Genomic DNA, 17,363 nt, shown 5'->3' with positions numbered 1-17,363 from the left:
TTAACAGAAGAATTTGATAAATCTGTAAAATTGCAAAAATGCAAAAATTATAGCTCCTTTTAAAGTATTCCTTTAAATCTTTTTTTAAAGAAAAGCAATATTGAGTGTTAGCCTCAGTTTGTTTTAGGGTGAACCAAAGAGGTTACCAAAATGTTTTCAGTTTTTACACTAGTGTTCCTAATTTTTCAAATTTACAATGGTAACAAGTTTACAAATTTAATTTCTTTCCATGATGTTTTAGTCTTTCAGTATGACGATTCTATACAGTTAAAATCACATTCATGTTCAGAAGTGTTAAAGCAAAAATGATTTCCTTTAAATCTTTTTTTTACAGAAAAACAATATTGAGTGGTAGTGTTCTTGAGAATTCTCAAGCTTATGTTCTTGGTTGGGTATTCTTCTATTTACACTTTTTATAAGACTATAAACGGTTTAAACAGAAGAATTTGATATGCTATCTTACTCTATCTACAATAAAAGATTAATATAAAAACTGTGTAGTGTGGAAAAACATACCAAATACCATTACCTTCAATTGTGACATCGATTAATGTTAAGGGTTTAAATGAAACATAAATATTCATATATATGTTTTATACAATTGTTAATTACAGTTTTAGTTTCCTGTATCTGTGTCTGAGATCTGTTGTGCATAGCTGTACATGGATTTTGTGTTCATAAAATCAACAGTCGCATGAAAAATCTAAATCAATAAAAAGAAGAATGTTTTATCAGTTGACTGGTGGACAGTGCTCAATGCTTTTTTCTCTCTCAATGAGTCTTTTCAATAGCTTTTTATTTGTAGCCTGTCAAACAATCTCAGCAGAATAAATGATACACGATTTGTGAAAAATTAAATATAGACATATTGCAGAGAGGTTTACTTCAAGATAATAGAACCTGTACCAACACAGAACATATGTCAACATTGCTTTCATGTTCACCTTAACAGTAAGAAAAGATAATACAAAAACAGCACAGCATAAACTGAGAACTGTCATTTCCAAATGAAGTTAGGGAAATGAAGAGGGCCAGTCCTTTTTTATATGTTTACCCTAATTTTTACATGTAATTTTACCTACTTAACATGTGATTTAATTCAATTAATAACAGTTCTAATATTGGTAGACCAGGACAAGCATGCAGTATCTAGCTTTAAAAAAAGCTGGAAGTTTAAATGTCTGCATTCTTCTAAGCATATGTTCAGAGAACTGTGCTATAGAAGAGCCCTTCTTTGCCAGTTGTCCTGACTACGGTGGAGACACCTGTCCTTGAAACTCATGCCGGCCATTTACAGAATTTAGAATGGGCTTTACAAACAGCTTTACTTCATTAATACCCATTGATGTTTTTTTTCGGTATTTCCTTTCCTTTTAACACTGCTATGCTCATGGCCCGTTTTACTTGCACCAACCTAGAGTTCTCCCTTAATCCATTTTGAAAAGTAGTTTCTCACATCTTCCTGATGTGCTGTGTAGCAGAGCTCCAAGTTTCCACAAAAATATGAAGCATTTTGGGATGGAGAACTCAATACAAATGCAAAGGATTTTTTTATTATTCGAAAACAACTTTAGAAATTGTTAAATATTTATTTGCATTTATACATGAAGTGTGGGTCCCTTTGATTCAGCAGGTGCAGACTTGCTTGCTTTCTTGTTCCATTAGGTGAAAGAAAACACAAAACGGTTTGCAGCCCAATCTTGATTTGTTCATGACTTGTGGTCCCTAAGACACATTTGGGTCACTGACCTCTGTGTAATGGGGATTGTGGACCTAGTGGTTTAGATGAAAGATAAATTTAAGACGAATATTTCATATTTCCAGTGTGGTTTAGACAAGTGAAATCACAAAATAGTCATATTAGCTATGATAGAAATTGAAATGCTTTTTCTGTAAAAGACAGCATTTTTGTGCAGTTACTTCATTACTGCCATAAATAATGCACATATCAAAACCAGATGTTCCCTTAACTCTCAGAAAGAGGGATAAGTGATTCAGAGCTGAATTAACTGTTGTGCTAGCAGTTCTGTCATAGGCTAATTTTTCACATATTTGAGCATTTATCTTTAATACAAAGGAAATCACTAGACAGGGGCCGGGACTTCTTAAGCCTTAGAATAGCTGACATTAGGAAGAGGTTTGATTAGAACAATAATGAAAGGTGCTGACAAAGTTGATCCAAATGATGACTTCACTCTCAGCAATGTGCGAAAATAAGACGCACTTATTTCCACATTATTATGGGTTTCTGGAACAAATTGGCAAGAGATGTTGTTGAAGATGAGCCTTTTAAAAAAAGTCTAGTTGAGGTTTGCTGTATTGATTACTTAGTGCCGATTGTTGAGGATCAAGATGGGATGAGTGTCCTTCTGTTCGTAAACATTTTGACCTGGAGAACCATCTGAATTCTGACATTCATCTTGAAATTAATTTTAATTGGTTAGTGCTGGCCATTGCTCAAACGTTCTAAGTCAGACTGCTGTAGCATGTTTGTTACATAATTATTGTGAGAAACAGAATATTGAGGTTTGGTTTTTAAATTGAGATATCCATTGAGAGACAAATTAATTATATCAAAATGCTATGCTTTAGAGAAATTATAAAAGCACACGGACAATACGGACCCCTGTTTTGTGCTTTTTCTCTTGTATTTTTGATTTTCAAAAGGTTTAATTGAATATTTTGGATTTTATTAGGATATCTGATTTTTCTTTCAGAATTTTTGGCGTGCCTTTTTGTAGTAGTAGCACATTCGTTTTAAGCATAATGTATGAAACAAAATTCTCAGTTTTTTCTTCTTGTAGAGCCATATGACCGATAACTCTGTTGCTCCATTAGGAGTTGTAGTTCTTTATAACTGCAGCAGTGGTCTGCCATACCAAACTCCCAACTGGTGACAGATGCTGCTTTTTCCACTTTGTGTGTAGCAAACTCTCTCGAGAGGCCTTGCGACTTCCCCCAGGGGTTTGTGTCAGCACAACTTTTTAATTCCTCAAAACAGCCGCGTCAACAGACTGTTTCCTGAAGAGAAGTTAGAACGGGGAGGGAACCCTATCTGGTTTGAATCATTCTCACATTCCCACAAGGGCTTCCATCCTTACACAGGCATTTTTACAATGTGAAAAATGCTGACTCGAGCCTTTTGTGTCACTCACAGTTGTTGTACATCAATCGTGTGCAGTGAAGGGGTTTGACCGGGTTATGGAGGCTTTGGTTTATTGAAGAATTCTGGCACTGGCGAGGTCTTGCACAGATTGTATTCCCTAGAGCTGTCACGATCCATTGCTAGTGGGGTGCTTTGATGAGTTGTTTATGATTATGAGAGCTAGAATATTCAATTCTTTAGAGGTACTCAAATGATAAAAACATGTTTCTGCTGGACTTAAAATGTAGGCAAGTGCTTCGGAATGAATACAATGTTTTTCTGTTATTGTGCTCTGGTCTGCGATAGTATAATTATCCAAAAACATTAAATGTAAGAGGTGTTTAATCCATTTCACACTGTAGACTTGTATTTTGTTCTACTAAAGTAAAACAAAACAGTCATTGATAAGTACAACAAGAGTGTTAAAAATATAAGGGCTAAATTTGGTCAGTATTTGCTCCAGTTCTTAGTGGATAACCAGATGTCAGCATTATTTACCTAGCTAATATTCTTATCTCTAGAGAAACGCAGCACCTAGTGTTGGTCTGTATGAATCTGCAGCTGCTGAAATGTATTGTTTGCCTGCGTTTTTGTGCATTTTGTCATTGCCATTAATGTTGAATTAAATGCCAAACACATTTTGAATTCAGTGCTGTAAAGGATTAAACGGATTGTGTGGTTGATGAGATCTTTTTGGTATTTGTATTCTTCTGCGGGAGGATTATGTGTTGTACCGAAAGCATTTGTACATGTCAAGATGAAGAGGAATGGGTTATGATGCAGGTGATCTTGAAATGGCTTTCCGATAAATATTTTGTTTTCTTCCATCTTAAACTGATTTGGCTTGACTACACTAATTTATGTGTGCAATAAGTATGTAGAAAAGTTTTTGGTCTGTTATAATGGAGCATTTGCAACTGCTTTGTTTCCTAATGTTTCTTAAAATGGTATCATTTGAATTAGTTTTATGTGGTCAGTGTATCATTGTTAGGTATTTTTTTTGTACAGTGTTGATTAAATTAATTTTCAGCTAGTGGTTGGAAGCCATTCTTGAGTAATTAAATTAATAAAAATGCATAAATCCATTGACCCCCCACCCCCATACTCCACATACACACTGTCCACTTTCTGCTCCTATGAGACTATGCCATAAAGATGATCCCTAATCACTCTGTGGCTCATAGCCTGTGAACCCTCAGAGCTTTTTTTTTATTTGCTGAAGGGAGGCTGAGTGCTTGCTATGGCTATTGAATCAATATTTACAGTTCTAGATTCTGACCCTCCTTAATCTCTTATTTTCAGGTACTACCACAAATACCCTCATCAGAGCTGTACAAAGCACTGAAAACAGCAGTATTGCAACACGCTCATAGAACTTGATAATGTATACTGGGAGAAGTAATTCTAATAAATTATTTGAATGATTATTCAGATAAGCATTCTTTTAATGAATAATTTCTCATTTAGGTGCAAACCTAGCAATGGGGAGCAATCAAGATTAACAATTGGTGATTCTACAATTCTAAGTGTACCAAAAGCTTTTGTGCACTTCTATACCCAAAGAAACAGGTTATGTTTACAGATTAACGTGTATGTTATATGCTTTTCTTAAGTAGGAAATCTGTTTCAATATGAAGCCATTGATGTGGCACTACTTAATGCCCAGGGAAGGATACAGTTTAAATCAAAACAAAGAAGAGAAAGGTTGGATTAAAGTTATTTGTCTTTGAAAGCATTTCCTTTCTCACAGAGCCCTAAATATAAACCATTTTGTTCTGATTCCTGTAAAGTCATGGCGACACAAAGTCGGTATGATATCATCTCATTGAAAAATAAAGATACTTAGAAGGGGAATAATTTCTTTGCTGCCACAGTCTCAAGGATTTTCATTTTATTCACTGTGTCTGCATGCTTTTATGGTAAAGAGCCATGAAGGCATGTTTATTATCATATCACAGTTTTTATAGTAATTTGTCATATTGCTTATTTTCATCTATCTATAAAGGTACGTGTTTAATACAGTGTCTTATATCAGTGTTTCCAAATTCTGGTCCTCAGCATGCACAATCCAGCAGATTTTCCATGTCTCTTTGAAGTATCAGGAGGTTTAGGTTGTGTCCCTTAAACATTAATTTGTCCATTGAAGCAACAATTTCACATTTCCAAATGAAGAATTTTAGAAGCCATAAAAAACCTTGTTTCAAGATTCCAAAGACCTCTTTTATAAGAATAAATACTTTGAGGATTCTTGCATTTGTTTTTATCACCATGTTTATATTTTTAAATAAAAAATATTTGAGAAAAGTATCTGAAACCAATATAGTTGAGTTCCTTCCCAACTTTGGCGAAAAGGCTTGACTTTTTCTGTCCTTATTTGGTACCGTGCTGTGATCAGCTATTACAAATGCCTTTCTTAAAATAGTGAAGCCCAACAGTGAAAGGAGTTATAAGTATTTTTATATTAATTTAAATTTAGCAACTGGTTAATAGAACATTATGCTTGTGTGGAGGTTCACATGAGTAAAATTAGATTTTTTTTAGATGGAAGGTAAAGCCTAGGCCATTGTACAGGCACAGTTAATTTGTCAACATCTGAGTCAGATGTCTTTTTATTCTGTATATAATCAAGACCAAGGGTCTCATACTCAGTTCTTGGAGGACCTACTGTCTTCTGGTTTTTATTCTACACGTTCTAATTATATAATTAACTGCACCATTTTTAAAACATTCACCCAGCCTTCTAGTTGTTTTATATAGGCAACTATTGACGTGAATGTTTTGAATAATTAACTGGAAAAGACTGCATGTAGAAAATTGTATAATACCGTATGTACAACTAAACAATCATTAGGTTGTTTTATTGACTATTTAGGTTGCAGTAAAACCCACAAGACAATAGAGAAAAGCTAGCCAGTCCTTATTCTGCTTTAGAGGGTTAGTATGTCTACTGGTTTTAATTTCAATTAATCTCTTAACCTGTTTAATCAGATAGTTTTAAACTGAACTGGCAAAATCAAATTTAAGTTTATTCTAGTTCTTCAGGTGCTGTTAATTTAAAGAAATCTAGAAAACCTGTTCTAACCCATACAGCAATGGGGTTTGATACCTTTGATCACAGATCCATTAAGTTAGACTAAGAATAATTGTCTGAAGAAACATAATTCTTAACTTTTGAAAATGCTGGTAAAGTAGATCAACACCAATTAAAAGACTATGATGGATTAAATAAAGATACATGCAAATTAAAGCACATTTATAACTTTTTACTGTCAAACATGTCTTTGGGCAAAATATCCATAGAATGAACCATAGCATCCTAAAAATAACAAATTTTTGCACCTCTTCAGACACTAACAATGTGTATAGAATTTTCTCAGTGTGTGATGATGGCAGTGTGAAACAGGACTGATTTGCAGAAGCTCTGATTCACACTTCTTGAATCTGCCGTTTGTCTGTGGCAAACGTCTCAAGTCTGTACCAAGAATTTTTTGCTTTTGTCTGTCATTGTTTTCTGAGGTTTTTTGGCAGGGAAGATTACAATATGCCTTTACTAATATGTGACCCTTGTCACATCCAACAAATTAATGATGATGCATGTCCTTAAAATCCTTGCAAAAGAAAACAAACTAAATGAAAATCATTTTACCATACACATCTGTTGAGTCTAAAAAGCTACACTTGTATAAGTTTCATAGTTTACATGTTAAAGGTGCTTTTACATTTTTATGTAAGGGAACCATTTGGATGAATTGTTTAGTCATTTGATAAACCGACAGCATTTTCAGTTCAGTTTCTTATAGCAGAGAAAGGGGAATTAATTGCAAGGATGGTTTAGTTTTGTAAAAAAAAAAATTTCAATAAATTTAAATGTTTGCATAAATAATCTAGGCTACATATATTTGTTATTTTAATGTAGGAGGCTCCTTCATTACTTTATCAGATTTACTTAGGCTATGATTCTAAGACGGTAGCCTATGTACAAATTCATGTGTTCTCTGAAAAGATTTAGGTGAAGATGCACAGGATCTGATTTCGGTAAAGTGTGGAAGAAAAACTTTCGCTTTTGCTTCAGTTATACTGAAGTATAACTCCATGAGATGCATGTTGCCTGGAAAATTCACTTAAGAGAGACCCTGATTGTGTAGTGTGTTTGTTCTACATGGTGGGTTATCTTCACTTTGACCCCAGAAATAAAACATCCAAAGCTTTTATTCCTCACAGCCCTCTTAATAAAACAACAAAATGTAAATGTTGTGTGCCTGTTCCAATTCTTATATGAAGCTACCAACTACAGTTTTCATTTTTTGTTATGGTTTTAAGCTGTCTTCTCTGATTGATCCTGTATTTGTTTTGCAGTTGTAAGAACATAGCTCCTAAACACAGTGATGTAAGTTTTGATGTTCTTTATTTGTTCAAGGTGTGTACTCTTGCTTAAAGAATATATATCTTTTTATCTTTTAGCTAAGCCTTTCACTTCTAAAGTGAAGCAGATGCGTCTGCACAAAGAGGACTTTGAGATTCTGAAAGTGATTGGTCGGGGAGCCTTTGGTGAGGTAAGCATCTGTCCTGGTTTTAAAATTTCCAGTTTATCCTTGAAAAAATATTATATTCATGTGGTGCCATGGAAACAACTAAGACTGTATCACAGTTTAATCTATTTAAGATGTGAGCTGCTCTCTGTTACAAATGTTGCTGACTAGGTAGAAAAGTAATATATTCAGCATTACCCTATTTTCTCATTTGTTTAGGCAAATTAATTGCACATAAGGTAACAAGATGAAATCTAGATTTTGATGTCAACTTTACATTAGAACCATCAGCATGTAAAATATGCAGTTGGATCCATCTGCTGTGTAGTAAAATCTTCAAGTTGTGAGTGTTGCACATTTTTGCAGTCATTTAAAAATCTGGTAGCATGACAGAACTTGACAAAACACCAAAAAATGACCTTTTTCTATTCCAAAAAAGCCCCGGGCAAAGCATATCATTTTCCACAGAAGAAACCACGGTTGTTTTTCTTTGACTGTTGTATAAGAGGTGACAGCTCAATATCAGTAAGCAGTTAAATTATTTCTGTTTGACTTTGTGGTATAAGATGAACATTTATATTGTGTTTACTGCCAACAAAGGACACCAATAAAAAAGATGTGTGATTACCACCATATTTGTGAGAAAAGCTTTACGTATAACAAAGAATGCTCAAAAAGCAATTGTGCACATTCTATATGTATCAAATGAGTAGATTTGAGTTGTGAGGAGGATAAAATTGGGATTGACAGTATTAAATGTCCCACTGTGGATCTAACATCTGTAATTTTCTCTGGAACTGGCACACTCATCTTTATCCATGATTTAACTAATGACGGCAGAAACGGAATGAATTCTGAAGTTTAAAAAAACATTTTGTCTGCTTATGTAGAAAAAAATGCTTTCATACTTATTGGGTGGCATTTCACTTAAACCGGCCAAGACAATCTCCACATTTGAATTCAATTGAGCATGTATTTTATGCACTGTAGAAAATAATTGAAGCTAGAACACCCCAAAAACATGATAAATTTCAAAGCATATCAACTGATTTCACAGATTTGTGAGCTCAGTGGGTTGGAAACTCTGTGTAGTTAGATTTTCAAAGATATGCAACTAAATATTTTGTTGAACACAAAGTATGTTTTTGTTTAAATGTGGACAAAGGTATAGAACTTTCTAGAAATAAAATGTCTTATATTGTACTTATTCTTCATATTATTCTTCATGATCACAAATACAAATTGCTGAACTGTAAAGCAAAAATAACATAGCAATAAGTTTTGATTTTGTTGTCCAATTATTTTTGGAGGTCACCCATATGTGCTTGGAAAACTAATGATTCCCAGAGCACAAATTCTGCAGAAGGCTGAAATTGATTACAAATCCTTAACCTTTTTGGAAGAAAATGCAAAATACCCAGATGCAGGATGAGTTACAAAAATGTATATCTTGATTTTCAGAAAGCCTTTAACAGGGTACAGGATCTCATGCATTACTAGCCATTTCTGTAAGCTTATATTGTAAAAATTAATGGTTTTCTTTGTAGATGAATTTAAAACTGGCTTCTGCAGAGGTAAGAGCTAAACAAAGAGAAGCTCTTACAATAATCTGAGCATCTGTGTTATCTTCTATAGAGAGTTTTTTTTGCACATCACATAAGCTTCTTCCATCCAACAGCATCTGCTTGCTCATTCTTAAATCCTACAATTAAACAACAACATATTTTTTCCCCTCAATCAGTCAGGGGTTTCTTCCTTTGAATGGGCCCAATGATTGCAAACACAGTAGAAAATGGGAGGAAAATCAATCACATCTTTGGGAGCCCACTAAATCTTTTATAAACTTTCAGCTATTTAGATTTTTTAAAATCCTTTATTTTCAAGCCTTATTTTATGGGAACTGTTCAAATGACATTTTATGTCATTTTAAGATGTATCTGTGTACCTTTCAGGTTTAGAAGGAAGCCTCTTTGCTTCTAGTTTACAGTTGCAAGAAAATGTTTGTGAACCCTTTGGAATTACCTGGATTTCTGCATTAATTTACTGTATTAACCTAGACTTTGAATGTTTAAACAATGTGTTCAGTACTGACAAGAAGTACAATTGTTTGTGTGTTATTAGTTTAAGCAGATTGTGTTGGTCTATTATTGTGACTTAGTTGAAGATCAGACCACATTTTTATGAGTAATTAATGCAGAACTCCAGGTAATTCCAAAAGGTTCCAAAACACCCGTTCATCCTCTCACCCAGTTACTGATTAAAATTAACACTAGCCACAAGACTTTCTTGCTGAAGAACCGAATTCTCTTTGATGTTGGGTGGAGACTGAGATACATACCCTTAAACTGTACTTTGCTTTATTACTTTGTAGAAATTGTAACAAGATGTTTGGTTTGATTATATTTTGCTGCAAAAAAACTGTAGCCTTTTCTGGTGTTCAAACAAGAAAGTAATTAAAGAGAAAATGCAAGACATTTACATTAGCTGAAGAATTTGAATGTGTGGTAATGATAAAGACTTATACATTTTAAGACTTTGCACTCTAAGCTTCTAGGGAATACAGGAAGGAGATAAAATGCTTTGCTTACACACATAGTTAAGACTGTAAAATAGAGAAGTCATGTAGGGGTTACTCTATATTAAAACTGTACAGTACCCTTATTTGACCACATGTGAAATTCTGCTTACGAGTCTAATCTCCACATTGCGAAAAAGACATTAAAAGAGCTGGCTTAGAGAGAGAGCAACTAGAAAGATTCCAGGGATTAAGTATAATTTATGACTCAGGCATATTAATAAACTCTTCAGCTCTCTATAAATGGCATCTGAGAGGAGATTTGATGAAGGTTTTCGGAGGTCTGAAAGTAATAAAGTTCTTCCTTTTAGCAAGGAGAATGTAATATCAAGCTTGTCTTGAAGTGCATTGCATGATGTGCAGTTTGTACCACAGCCTGCAATTGTACAGAACCCCATATTGATGAAATTGCTGTTCGACAGTCGTTGTTTCCTTGATTTGCGGTACATTTATAACATTTCCATCACGTGCCGTGGAATCCTCAGTTGCACCTAGAGGAGTGTGCCGGAGAGGAGAGAGCCTGATGGGATTACCATAATAAACCACATTCCAGGGCTTTTGCTAACTTGGCAGTTGTTTCTTAGTCTGCGCAACTCTCCTTTGGTTAGTCTTCCTTCCTTTGTCTGGAGCGCTTTCTCCTGTTTCCTATTGTTTAAAAAACCATGCTTACATTTCCCTTCACTTAAGCACACTATTTCATATTTACATACAGTATGTGCTGTTGCTATTTGAAATATTTTACTTGCTGTTACCATAGTATGAAAACTCACCTCACTCACACAGTATTGAAGTGGAGCATTTTAAGTGAGGAATTGTTTTGACTTTCAGTTACATTTTGGAGACATTTATAATAATGCTAAATATATTTATTTGTAAATTAAAAAGAGACTTTAATCCCAAGACAAAACCATGAATGGCAGAACAATTTCAGTTGCTTTCATTCAATGACTTGAAGGATCGTGTCAGCTTTATCAGTTTAACAGGAAATCAGAAAACTGGTGAGACAATGTTTTAAACAGCATCTTTTAATTAATTTGTTTAGTGCATTGAGTGTTTTCAAATAATTCAGTATGAAACATCTCTTATACTAATGTAGTAAAGCAGTCATCGGTCTTGTTTAGAATGTTTATTTTAGCTAATTCTGTTATTTTCTGTGGTGTGAGTCAGATATTACAATTTTATATTGTCTTTGCATTGGTGAACACCATAAAAGGCACTTCCACACTTGTAAGGCTAGCTTAATGTGAATGGTAAAGTTTTTTTATTTGACTGTGACTAATACGACGGTTAATGGCCAAAGATTATAATTTGCAAATGATAGCTCTTTATAATAAGAGGTTTGTCCAGGTAGTAAGAATTATATGTTTTATCACAAAATATTTAAAGTATTTTTTAGTGTAAAAAATATTTTCCACTAATTTTGTATTACGATCTCTGGTTTTGGCTTTGTTTGGTGCAGTGCTGTAGGTTTTAAGGAGGTAGTTTTGGAACTATTAAGGAAGGATATTACATGGTAAAAGGAGAATCTACTACTGTTTGGGTTTTTTAAGTTTGAAATGAAGTGTTACCGGTTTATGACAAAATCCAAGGAATGATTTTCAAACAGGATCTTGTTCCCCCCAAAAAAAGGCTTATAGGGAAAAGAAGCTTGTGGACTGAAACAAATAATTTAAATTGAGACAAATATTAGGTTGGGTAAAATGGATAACAATAAACTGATGTTATTATTAATAAAGAAGTACTACCCATATTTGAATTTTATGTAAACCAAAGCATTGAAAATGTATTTCCATTCCTAGAATTTGAAGGAAACACTGCATTGTATTGAATTGATAAATGAGCTTGTATTTGTGCTTTCTGACATTGTTTAAACAGGCATGATGCTGATTTCTGCAGATTTGTTCCTTCGAGAGATTTATTGTTCTTGTCTTCTGTTTTCTGAAGAATTAAGAAGTAAACTGCAAGTGCAATCATGTGGAATGAAAGCAGAGAATAGAGACATGATGATGTTATGGTGTGCACACACATCAAGGCTTGTGAAAGGGACAACACAGACAAAGTCAATTGGGTTCAAGGTTAATTTAGTGCTGTGCTGGGATGTAGCAGATGGGAGGTGTTCCAGGATTGGATTAATAGAGGGGTCTGGGATGTCATACAGAATGTCAGCTATGGAGAGAGAGGTCATTTTGGAATTAAAAAAATAATTTTCATTTATTCTTTCAAACTTTAATTTGGAATTGACCGTTATTAAACACATTGGTTTATCACTACAATCCTCATACCAAATAATAAACATGCAGGTTCACGCTGTATCTCCAACTGCAGTGCTAAGGGCAGTAGATGAAGATTGCACTGTAAGCCACAGGTTTGGTGTAGCACAGTGAAATCTAGTCGACTTTGATCATTTGTACCTCCATTCATGGTGGACTAATTACTTGTTGCCTCATGGGGAATGTTGGGCACACTCGTCAAATGGCTTTAACCTGGATTTGAACCAACATATAGAATCCAAACGTACATTTTGTCTACCACCCAGTCAAGACTGTATTCAGACAGCCCTGGCATTACAGAACTTCTAGGAGCCTACTGATTGGCATAAATCCTCCCGAAGGAGGCTAAGTGTACCATTTGCAAACAATATCAAATAGATTGGGCACAGATGCCAGATTGCTAGCATTTTCAAAATAGAATACAGAATAGAGTTGAATATAGTTGAAGCCGTCACTTGTTTATTATAAAGTATACACTGTATAATTAAATAATATACACCATTTATGAATGTTTTATCTTGAGGTTGTTTACCACAACCACAACTGGAGGTATTGATCCAGATCCAAAGGCTAAATTGCAAACAAGTTAATGGAGCACCTTCGATAACCGGGCTCTATTGCCATTGAAAACATTTCTTCAGTACATGCTTTTACCATGTAACTTAACAGTCATTATACAGTGGTTGGTGTATCTTTCTCTTAAGTGTTCCACTCACACTAGCTATTATAACTATTAAGTTACTCGTCCCATTTTCCCCCAGTAGTTTGTTCCGTTGACTGTTGCAGATTTTTAGGACATCACAGAATCTCACAGGAGCTCCTCCAGATAATCAAGCTTTTGAAACTCAGATATCTGTATAGATATGACTATCAAGTACACATTATTTTAAAAAAATTGCCACCCAAGCCAGCAATGTAAGCATCATTTAATTCCACTTTGCATTCTTATCCAAATTCTGAAAAGCAAAATTTAAACTAGATTGTTTCTGTTGTACCCAGGGACTCGGATACGTAGAACATTACGTTACGTATGTCGGGGCTGTTATTTTTGCCTAGTGCAAAGGAAAGTGAGATGCTCCATGCTTAAAGTTTTTTAGTTTGATCTTGAATGATTTAGTGTGGAATTTTTTACTGGATTAGAAGTTAGAGTGTAATGTTCAAAGCCTGTCCATTTTTTATTTGGATTAATTTCCTTTGTGTTGTTTATACATGACTTATTTGATCAGAATTTGATTCCATGATTTCCATGTGCGAATATAATCTAATTAAAATAAAGCTTTTAAGTGTATTTTAAGTGAATGTTGTGATTATCATTTCCTTCTAAACAGCACAAACAAGTCCTTTTAGCTATACGGTATTTTAACAAGATCAAGAATGAAAAGGTAGATAGCAAAAGACAGATGCATGGCTTGAACTATAGGAAATGTTTGATTCAGTTTCCTTTATGCAAGGTGAAGGATTCAGAGCTCTTTGTTGCATACACTGTATATTAATCTAGTTTATTGGTAAATTTGTCCTAAAAGAAAGAAAAAATATCCTGTTATATAAATTCACAAGCCAGATGAAAAATGAGGCAAAAAAGCAGAGAGAGAAAGAGTTTTAGCCTGATTACCCTTTGAAGTACTTTGAGCCTTTGAAGTTTGAAATCTTTGCCAAATTTGACAGCGGTCAAACAGCAGATGACTAATTTAGAATCCTGCAGCCATGTTGGAATTCTGACAGTCTTGCAACAAAATAAGATATTTTGATTTTACAGCAGTTAGCTCTGTGTAAGTCATGAAGGCCTGTGGGTTCTAGTTCGAATGATAATGAAATAGAAAGTCTGCATATTTCAATCATTTGAACTCCATGTATTTGTATTTATAGATTTACTAAAAACGAGATTTAATCAAATCAAATTTGCCTCTTGATGTTTACTAATATAAGTCAACAGCTCTTAAGATCTGAAATGAATCAAACCGCCATGCATTGGGAATCTTATCAGCTTTCCTGCAGATGCAGAACTTCCTCAGTACTGTAGGGTTCAATTCATTTATTTAGTTCAGCCATTCATTGGCAAGAAGTCAACCAGTAATTTACCCTGTACACTGATTTACAGAAGTGGGAAAGATTGTCAGTTTATTGGATAAGCTCGTGGAAGCCTGTTTTTTATTATTGAGTTCTAATATGAATTGTTTTTTGTCATCTGTCAGTGTAGTTTAGAATTTGCAAAACGGCAAATTCTGATTTAACCAACCACCCCATTTTTTTATTAGCATGAAAATCCTGAGATGTCCGATTTCCTTTTTGTGTTTTTTCGGGGTTCTGGCAATCAGTTTTTAATGAACTATAAGAGTGCCCTAAATATATGAGATCTGGATCATAGCAAACTCTGCGATCATGTGGAGTAACACTATCTGGATGCTAGCACTGCATTATAGCCAACATGAAACCATCCTGTTTCTTGCTGAACATAAGATGTGTGCATTCTCTATCAGACGCTTATTTAAAAAATATATATAAATATACGTTTGTTTATAGATTTTCCTAAGATCTTGGATCTTAAAGCACTTACAGTGGATAGTGTTAATATCCTATCATTAATCTATCTGCAATGAGTCATAGACTACCAGTGTGTAGGGAACAGAAAGCAACTTAATTGCATTTTAACTATTTACAGAAGCTCTAGGCCTAAACAGCTGTAAATGCAGTTTTGCTCTGAGCAGTGTCCTGAGGATCAGGTCAAACATTCCCCCACAGAGTATTCGGACTTCCTTATTAGAATTTTACTACTTCTTATATTGTGAAGAAAGTGTAAAATGGCTTCTCAGTCACTAGAAAGGTATAAATCTTGTTAGCGGTTTAACAATGAAATGTTTTTCCCCCTGACTGACACTGCTTTAAGGCTTGAGGATCTGTTTTCCTCCTGTCTTTATCAGTATATTACTTGACTTGGGTGAGCAGTTCTAAAGATAGGGAAAAAAACCAAGTGAATCAGAGGATATTTAGAAATCAATGATAATAATTGTACAAGTGTTTCTTAGACTTTATCTAAAGAGAATAGTACAATAGCAAAATATTAAAATCTAAGCTGACATTTATTTGCCTTCACATAAAATTTGAATCAGGAATGAAGCCAATTATAAAATTCTGGCTGGGGAATGCTGTATTTTAACCTTAATTTTTTATCTTGGCAGTGCTACAGTATTGATATTCCTTATACAGCTTTTGAAATGAACTGAAGCTATAAGATCCAACTTCATTACCATGAACCTAAACCTTAGTTCACATCAATATTCTGTAGCGCTGGGTTTTTTGGTCTTCCAGCACTTCCTTCCTGTGCTGACCAATGTCCAGATCGGAATAAACAACACGACAGTAGTTAACAGCAGTTAACAAGGTGGGGTTTTAAATACTTACCCTTTTAACACCCCGCCCTTCCAACCAAGCTGTTATATGGATGCACAGCCACTCTTGATCTCTTTGAGGAATACAACTTTCATTACAAAGTGGATGAGGATACCAAAAAGGAATAGGTAGTGTAAAACAATGTTTCTGTGCAGAATACCAAGGCTCCACCTGCCATGCAAAGGTGATAATACCACCATGGGACACCCTAGCTCTTCATGCTTTTCCCTTGGCCCTTATCATAAGCCTGTCACATTAGAAAGCTTTGGGAGCTGACAGTACTTCCTTGGTCTTTGTGGCTTCTGATCACTTTGCAGTGTAGCTGCAGACAACTATCTTTTGTGCTCTGAGCCTTCCATGTTAATCAGTCTGTGGCAATGTATACAAAAAAATGACAAAAATATTGGATGTATATGTGCATCTAACTAGAACCTTCAGGATATCTTATCAGCTTTTTGTGTCCTTTGGGATTCAGATGTTCAGCGTTGGACTTTCCAAGCACAAGCTGGCTAGGTGGATAGTCAAAGCTTATCAGCAACATCTTTGCCTTTCTTGTTGGCTCCCAGGGCACTCTTTGAAACTGCTTTCATTGCCACTCTCTGCCTGGCAGTGTCAAGGTCTTCTCCTCCCACATTTGTTTAGTTGTGCAGGTTGAACGTGATGGACATAGGGCATCCCTCCATTGGTTTGGAGGTCTTGCATGCTGCTTCTAAATCCCTTTGGGACCCTTCATTACTGAGGCCTCTTGCCCTCCTGTTCTTGACAGCTCAGGCACTGCTGTTGTCCTTGCAGTGAAAGACTTTATTCTGAAAGGGGAACTTGGGTTATTATCTTAACCCTGGTTTCCTGAAAGGAATTCAACTGATACCGTCCCATGCTTCTCAACACTTGGCCTCGCAAGGGCGCTGTTTGTCAAAAGATAGTAATCAGCTGCTACGTCTCCACAGCTTTGTAGGAAAAGAGTTCAGTGCCATGCGATGTGACAGGGTCGGACTCGATTTGGTATATGTACTCAGCAGAGAGATAAGTGATGTGGCGCTTCCTTATGAGGTAATGACTACGTTCCATTTCTGGGAACTAGGTTAATGATGATAAACTGAGGTTTTCAGGTTAAAATTAACCTTTCAATTACTGTACCATCTTTTTAGACCAAACACAGTCATTAGATGGAAATTTAGACATTTCCCCTTTTCTTACATACTTTCAGTGCTGTGGCATCCATCAGAGAGAGTGGTATGTTTGATGTAACAGTGAATCTCAGTTTCTCTCATTTGTGTGAAAAAAAAAACAAACTTATGTGAAAATGAAAGTACAATTTTTTTCCACAAATACATTGATAAATCTTTGCAATGATGTTTAAGTTTTGTAAAAATAACTACTTTCAACCAAAATTCATGATAAAAACATGAGGCAATGTTCTCTTATTATACATGAAGTTGTAATACAGATATCATTTG

General features: G+C 34.9%; 1 protein-coding gene across 5 annotated transcripts in view; it reads left to right on the top strand.

Annotated features, from left to right (window-relative positions):
- Positions 1 to 17,363, top strand: part of LOC148839379 (serine/threonine-protein kinase MRCK alpha-like) — a 180,921-nt gene that overhangs the window by 46,089 nt on the left and 117,469 nt on the right. For all 5 annotated transcript variants that reach the window (XM_088934544.1, XM_088934516.1, XM_088934535.1 and 2 more), the window contains exon 2: positions 7,607 to 7,698. In XM_088934544.1, the coding sequence (XP_088790670.1) occupies positions 7,607 to 7,698 (92 nt within the window). The remainder of the gene's footprint in view (positions 1 to 7,606; positions 7,699 to 17,363) is intronic.

Source organism: Atractosteus spatula, chromosome 2, assembly GCF_055471065.1.
Source record: "Atractosteus spatula isolate fAtrSpa1 chromosome 2, fAtrSpa1.hap1, whole genome shotgun sequence".
Taxonomy (NCBI): domain Eukaryota; kingdom Metazoa; phylum Chordata; class Actinopteri; order Semionotiformes; family Lepisosteidae; genus Atractosteus; species Atractosteus spatula.
Note: the sequence above shows the minus strand (reverse complement) of the source record. Positions and strands in the feature narration are given on the sequence as shown.